Source organism: Embiotoca jacksoni, unplaced genomic scaffold (genome assembly GCF_022577435.1).
Source record: "Embiotoca jacksoni isolate LCO1_2020_lvr unplaced genomic scaffold, fEmbJac1.0.p SCAF_86, whole genome shotgun sequence".
NCBI classification, from domain to species: Eukaryota; Metazoa; Chordata; class Actinopteri; family Embiotocidae; genus Embiotoca; species Embiotoca jacksoni.
In genome coordinates, this window is record NW_027185443.1 from 755,001 (window position 1) to 762,500 (window position 7,500).

Here is a 7,500-nt window from a genome sequence, read left to right on the forward strand (position 1 = left end):
TCAAACGAAGGACAAGCAAGAAGGGACTGGATGTAAGTAGTATTATGACAGAGATTGTTGGTGCGCATGTATTTTTTTTTAGTGTTTTTGTTTTTTAACCTTTCATCCGATCTAAAAATGTTCCACCTGACCCAGCGTGTGGTCAATACACATGCGAAAAAAATGTGTATATGTTTGTGTCATTTATTAAACGCCATAAAGAAAATATAAAAACGTGTGTTGACCTCAACGAGGTTCGTCGGCCTTAAAGGCAAGTAATGATCTCTTGACTTATTAAATAAAAATGGGTTTAGGGTTCTGTCTGTTTGTGTTGTAATTATTTGGTTTATTGAAATACATTATTATTGTATATTTTATCTCTACCACCTGCATATGAACTGTATTTTGTTTTGCCCTTTGTTCTAATTATTTCACTTAATTTAAATTATTAAAATATTATTCAGCTAATCAATTAATCATCTAAATGCATAACATGATATGTAAATATGTGGAGTCACATTTAGCTCTCGTCTGTTGGATTTTTTTTTTTTTTTTAGGACTCTAAATGGCGTCCGTTCATGGTGAAGCCCCTCCCCTCTCCTCTCATGAAGCCCATCTTGGTTTTTGTCAATCCCAAGAGTGGAGGCAACCAGGTCAGCGAACATTTTACTCTTTTTATCCAAGAGACAAACTACGAGCAACTTCCTGTCATTTATTTTATACCCTGAACTGTAGGTTCAGAGAATTTCTGCTTCTGCTTGTTGTTGCTTCTAGTTGTATTATTCTGACAAATATTGTTCAGTGGTTTTTACTCTCCGTTATGAAATATGATTAGATTTGTCAGACGAACTGAATTAGTTCACTATTTAGTCGCAGGTCATTTTACTTTTAATTGTTTAGTCCTTTTCCTCATAATAGCATCACGCTGGATTTAAATTACAATTACACACATAAATACGTTTTTATTCAATTTTTATGAGGGAATCCTGTTTTTCATGCGTGTTTCTTTCTCTCTCTGCAGGGTGCCAAGGTGTTACAGATGTTCATGTGGATCTTGAACCCTCGTCAAGTCTTCGACCTGTCTCATGGTGGACTGCGAGAGGCGTGAGTATCCTCCACCGGGGACAGCAGAGCAGACTCGTGATTCATTAGAGTATAAAGAATGCACTCAGAGCGAAACCGGTGTTTTTCTGGTGTCCGTAATTACCTATTTAAATCTTCATTTCAACATCCCTCTCTCATCGCATTCCACTGCTGCAGTATCTTCTTCCTCCAGTTTTAGTCATCATCCTCCTTTCTATTTAAATACACGGCTCGCGGTTTTGAGCAGTTATTGTGAAACTCGGACAAATTGCACCCACTCAACGCCGATCAGCACGCAGAAGGTCAGGAGGCAGTTTGCCTTTGTGTTTTGTATTTATTACATTGTGGGGACATTGTTCTGCATTTTGTGAATCGGCAGGTTGGAGTTGTATCGCAAAGTGCCAAATCTGAGGATCCTGGCCTGCGGAGGGGACGGCACGGTCAGACTCTCCGTTTCTACTTCTAATATCTACGTTCTGTCCTGAACTTCTGGAGCTCACGCTTCCACCCCCGTGTGCGTCTCCCCCTCCCCCCCGTAGGTTGGGTGGATCCTGTCCACTCTCGATGAGCTGCAGATGAATCCCCAGCCTCCGGTCGCTGTGCTTCCTCTGGGAACAGGAAATGACCTCGCCAGGACGCTCAACTGGGGCGGGGTGAGTTCCTAGCCTTGAAGAGGTGACGGGAGCGCGGCGGGACGCGGCCGTTCATCCTCCCTGTTTTCATTCACGAGTGTCTCTTCCACACAAAAGTTAAGATGCAGCTAAGAAAAATAAAATATCAACTATTATTTTAGTTAATTAGATATTTATGACATGTATATGAACAAAAACACTTCCAAGGCGTTCATAAAAGCAGGAGGAAGTATAGCGTCGATTAATAACTACAAAAATCAATTTTATGCGTCGTGCAACATCTGCAGACATTAATATGCAGCTAAAATATATCCACTGCTCACCTCTGGGAGCAACACAATAACTCACCCGCTGTTCCAGGATGTCTGAGAGAGAGCTTCCTGTCCGTCTCATCCTCTCAGCCCTGACCTTTAACCCCTGTTTGACCTCTGCGAAGCACGACGCATCGAACAAGCGTGGCTCAGTTGTCGTTGACATCATAGAAATGACAGATAATTGATTTTAATCCACTGTCCGTTCACTCAGAACCACATTAAGTAATTCAGACTAATACGTTTCAAAGAGTTTAGAAGTCCACATGACTTTGCTGATATTTTACAGTCTGGTAATATTGACAATTCGTTTGATTGATCTCTTTATAAAAGGAACAAATAGATTATTTTCATTCACATCTGGATTATATTGATGTTGTCATCTAACCTCTGCAACACCAGCGTCACCCTACAAACAACTAACAAAGCCCTGCTGAGGTCATCCTGGACTGTTCAAAAGACATGCGCAGGTTGCAGTCCAGTTGCATTATGGGAAAGGACCCCAAATAACGACTAAGACCAATCCCAATCTGGATTTGGGGGGGGGCCTAAAAGTTTGAATATTTTATAATCCTCTGCTTTAATTTTGGACTTTGGTCTTTATCGACACGCACACACAGCACCGAGTTACAGAAACTTTAAAGAGTGAAACACGAGGCACCGATCTTCTTTAGGAAGGAGGAGGTTCTTGCAGTTTGTTACTAAAAAAGGGTGAAGTGCTGAAATATCAAGAATCTGGCCCTTGACACACACACACACTCACACACTCTCACACACACACACACACACACACACACACACACACACACACACACACACATTGCATAACCGTACTGCAACACAGAAGAGGAGACCTTTCACAAGCACCCACATTCTTTCATTAGACTTTTCTTTGGATCAGTTATGTGGGCTCGCAGCGATGATAGTACATCAGACACTTCTCCGCATGACTCAAAAGACATGAAGTGTTAACACGGCGGTTCTTCATGATGGTTTTCACATAATGTGAAACATGTTCTACCTCATTGGATTAGAATCTTACATTAAGAGGAGGGTTGCGTAATGTGTAGTGAGCTGTACAGTCTTCAGCGTGCGCCGTGCTGAGTGATGAATCAAGGACACCAGAAGGACTTCAGCAGCTCTGGAACGTACAGAGTAGAAAAAGTCCTGATATGGAGAGAGAGAGAGAGAGAGAGAGAGAGAGACGGGGCTGAGTGAAAATTCATATCTCCTCTGTGTAATTAGTGTAATTGATGTCCTTTGTGTCCTCTATTTCATCGGGTATCTCTGACTGCAGGTTTTTTTTATTCACTTTGGATCTGTAGCTCCTTTCCTTTCCTTTCCTTTCCTTTCCTTTCCTTTCCACCTTTCTCCATCCCTTCTCTCTCCTTCCCACCTCTCCTCTCTTCGTCCTCCTCCTCTTCCTCCTCTCTCGTCTCTCTGACACTCCGTTGTGTTACTCACTGCTGCATCTGTTCCACCTCTCTCTGTGTGAGTGTGATTGTCCCTGTGACTTGCTGTTTGAGTGTGAGCCCTGCTGTGTGTGTGTGTGTGTGTGTCCTTGTATTAATTATATTGTGGGGACTGTTTGCACCGTCACATCATTGGGACAAAAAAAAAAACAAAAAAAAAACAGTCCCATAGTGTAAATGATTTAATTTAAGGGTGAATAATTAATTCAGGGTTTGTTTGTGAATCGGTGTTTGTGGTTTCGGGTAAATCTCCAGGAAATGAATGTGAGTCAGTGTCATTTCCTCCGAGGTGAGCAGAACCTGGTGAGCACCTCACAGGAGGCTCTGCTGATGAGTGCTACTATCATCAGATTGTTGTCACCTTGTGTGCGTGTGTGCGTGCGTGTGTGTGTGTGTGTGTGTGTGTGTGTGTGTCCTCGCTACATTGATTTCCTGACACTGTCCAGAGGCAGAGAGACAATCAAAGCAGAGGATGGAGAGCACAAAGGAAAAATGAAATACTTTACTTGAGACGGACCTGTGATGGAGGGAAGGACAGAGGAGGGTTGATGGTTCGATAGATAGAAGAGACAGGAAGGATAGAAGACACGATTTAGCTGGAATCACGTCTCACCTCTTCCTCCTTCTCTCCACGTCTTCCTCACTGTCCTCAAGCACTCTCAACCTCTTCCTCCATCCTTTATCTCCACTTTCTCCCACTTTACTCTCCATCCTCGTCTTTTTCACACTTTTCAAGCGCCGTCTAGTTACCTTAGACGTGAGCCTCAGAACATAAACGCCTTATTTTACAGACTAGCTTGAATTTAATGATTAATGCTGCATTTGTATCACAGCATTTAGACAAATGTTATGAGCAACCAAGTGAGTAAAAAAAATATACAGGTGTCAACAAACTTATTCCCAACTAAACCTACATTGGTGGCAGTAGGATCTAAATGTAAATTTTAAGTTAATATAAAAGGAGCCATAAACGGACCAGGAAGTAATTTATTCAGTGCCTTCGACTTCAACACTGTTGTTATTATTATTATTATTAAATACTAGTATTTATGATCAAATAAATAACATTATAAAAAGTAAGCATGTGCCACCAGACATATTTTAGAAGAATGATGTTGAGAAAAATATTAAACTGCTGACTGTGCATGTGTCCTCTCCGTCTGTTGTTGTTGTTGTTTCTTCCCGCTGCAGGGTTACACCGACGAGCCGGTGTCCAAGGTTCTGTGTCAAGTGGAGGACGGTTCGGTGGTGCAGCTCGACAGGTGGAACCTCCTGGTGGAGAAGAGCGCCGCTCAGCCAGAGGAGGGCACGCAGAAGGTCAGGAGGCAATTTGCCTTTGTGTTTTGTATTTATTACATTGTGGGGACACGGCAAGGTTAGAATGAGGAAAAGTTAAGACCTCCCATGTGATATAACATTGTTCAAGTTATTAGTTTTTTTTCCATTATATCCTCCAATTAAAATCCCAGTCTGTTTAGAGCTTTTTTTTTCTCAGGTTTCCCATGTTGGCTCTGTGTTGTGGAAGAAGTCGTTGCATTACTTTCTACTGTGATTTTTTTTTTGCAGCTCATCTACAATTTGGCTATAACTAATCTAGTAGGGGAGGGGGAAAGCACTTCCTGTGTTCACAAAGCAAACAATAGCAGTGACGCTCGCTGACACTGATGACTTCTGTCTCACATAAAATGCACTTCCTGTAGTTGCCTCACAATAAAAGTCTTTGTGTGATTTGCTTCTTCAAACCTTTTAATATGAAACCAGAGCAGCAGAAAAGCGACAACTTTGAATGTGCAGTAACAGATGAAACCCCAAAACAGCCCCGTCATAGCATTTTGATTATAGAAAATCAACAAATTAACCTTTCAACTCAAAATGCTTTGCAGTTTCCACTGACGTGTCGATTGTGTCCTCATAAGTGTTAAATCTTAGTGTGTTTGTCTCCGTATAAATTTTTTTTTAAAAAGCAATCTGAACTGGGCTGAGTTTCTCTATCTGAACGGACAGAGACGGGGCTCCACCAGGCAATGAGCTGTCCGTGTGAATAACTTGTACAATATTTATGCGAACTGTCTCACTGTGATGTTTTGTTTTTTTTGTTTTTTTTGCCGTGTCGTCAGCTGCCCTTGAATGTGTTCAACAACTACTTCAGCCTGGGCTTCGATGCTCATGTCACGCTGGAGTTCCACGAGTCCAGAGGTCCGTGAAAATGATTCTAAAGTCTTTTATTTTTATTTTCTATATCAACTCTTATTCATATTCCATTAAGGTCCTTCCATCTCCCGTTAATGCATCATTCTTGTGAAAAAATAATGAGCAGAATAAAATTAAATATTAAAACATTCAGATACACATTCATGCAGGCAGGGATGAGTCAGAGTTTCTCTGCCTCTGTATTTTTCTTCTTTTCATATTTAATTCCACTGTCTTTTTCAACGTATTTTAATGTATCCTCCTCCACCTTCTTCTCTGCTCCTCTGATTGTGTCTTTCCAGAAGCCAACCCAGAAAAGTTTAACAGTCGCTTCCGCAACAAGATGTTCTATGCAGGAGTGAGTGGCCCCACATGACTTTCTGCACACGCACATTCACACACAGGAAAAAAAAAAAAGAAGCTCTGCAGCACAAACTTTTACTTCCCGTCTTCACTGTCTTACCTGCCTTAATGACGAGCCATGAAAGAAATCTAGATTTAAGTCAAAGCTTTAAGGGACGAGACAATAAGAGGATGATGGGCCGGGGGAACTGGAAGAGCTGCTATCTTCAAGGGGAAAGGAGATTATGACAAAGTAGAATATCTGCAGGGTCTTTACAAAGTAAAAGGACTGTTTACATTTTTTTTTTTTATTAAAAGTCCATCTTTCAGTGAGAGAAATAAGTGCCTTCTTGTCCACTGGTTGGTCATATTCGATCAATAGTGAACAGAATCATCCTGTGTTCAATAATTAATTTTGACCTTTTATTCTTCGGATTTTAAAGATATTGAAGACCAATGTTCAATAAGAAATCCATCGTGTTTTTTAAAAAAAAAAGTAAACTGATCTCAGGCTTTAAGAGATCTTTAATTTGTCGCCTTTCGGACGCAGCGGATTCTCAGCAAAGGATGGGAGGTGGAAGGAAGAAATGATGGGTGGGAGTTGGAGCGGAAGCATGTTGGGGAGTTATCTCTTTTTAATGAGGGAAATATAATGAACTGTAATTCTGTTTGATTGGCTCCTTCTCTCTCTCTCTCTCTCTCTCTCTCTCTCTCTCTCTCTCTCTCTCTCTCTCTCTCTCTCTCTCTCTCTCTGTGTGTGTGTGTGTGTGTGTGTGTGTGTGTGTGTGTGCAGGCTGCCTTCTCAGATTTCCTCCAGAGGAGCTCCAGGGATTTGTCCAAGCACGTCAGAGTGGTGGTGAGTGTTAACACACACACTCTCTCTCTCTCTCGCTCGGCCCGTATCGGTTTCCGTGTCGACATGTCTGGGCGGCAGGTCGGCCGGCTGATTACAAAGCTCGTCCTTCAGCTGATCCTTAAACGTCCGCCGTGCTGAAGAGTCCTTCAGCAGGGCATTGGAGTCCGACTCGGGCTGCTGCTCCGTCACCGACCCCGACATCTGTCCCTCGGGTTAAAGCAGCGACTAACAGTCGTTTCTGATGATTATTCTCATCGGCAAAGAGTCAGAAAAGAGTGAAAAATGCCCGACGCGAACTCCCGAGGCCAAAACGAGCTTTGTTTTGTCCAGTTAACAGACCCTGAAACTAACTAGCATCAAGTGTCACAGCCTGTTGACCTTGTTTGGGATGTTTTCCAAGTCGTGGATCCCCTGAAGGCAGCAGAACACATCTGTTGGATTTTAAAAGTCGCAGCAACCCAACAATATGTCATATTTAATATTTTATAACTTCTCTACCCTGTTTCTGACTCTCTGCCTCAAATCTGTTGTTTCATACAATATGTAAACCTTTAAAAATGGATCATGGGTTCAAATTTCTCTAAAACAGCTGTAGTTTTTAACTCAAGCAGGAGGAAACGGTGCATTTGTTGGGG

The 7,500-nt window shown here is 42.0% G+C and overlaps 1 protein-coding gene across 5 annotated transcripts in view; it reads left to right on the plus strand.

Annotated features, from left to right (window-relative positions):
- Positions 1 to 7,500, plus strand: part of dgki (diacylglycerol kinase, iota) — a 61,547-nt gene that overhangs the window by 38,303 nt on the left and 15,744 nt on the right. For all 5 annotated transcript variants that reach the window (XM_069139872.1, XM_069139874.1, XM_069139875.1 and 2 more), the window contains exons 9-17: positions 1 to 32; positions 537 to 632; positions 1,001 to 1,083; positions 1,442 to 1,502; positions 1,602 to 1,715; positions 4,669 to 4,794; positions 5,595 to 5,673; positions 5,970 to 6,025; positions 6,803 to 6,865. The exon at positions 1 to 32 is cut by the window's left edge and continues 43 nt beyond it. In XM_069139872.1, coding sequence (XP_068995973.1) covers positions 1 to 32; positions 537 to 632; positions 1,001 to 1,083; positions 1,442 to 1,502; positions 1,602 to 1,715; positions 4,669 to 4,794; positions 5,595 to 5,673; positions 5,970 to 6,025; positions 6,803 to 6,865 — 710 coding nt within the window. The remainder of the gene's footprint in view (positions 33 to 536; positions 633 to 1,000; positions 1,084 to 1,441; positions 1,503 to 1,601; positions 1,716 to 4,668; positions 4,795 to 5,594; positions 5,674 to 5,969; positions 6,026 to 6,802; positions 6,866 to 7,500) is intronic.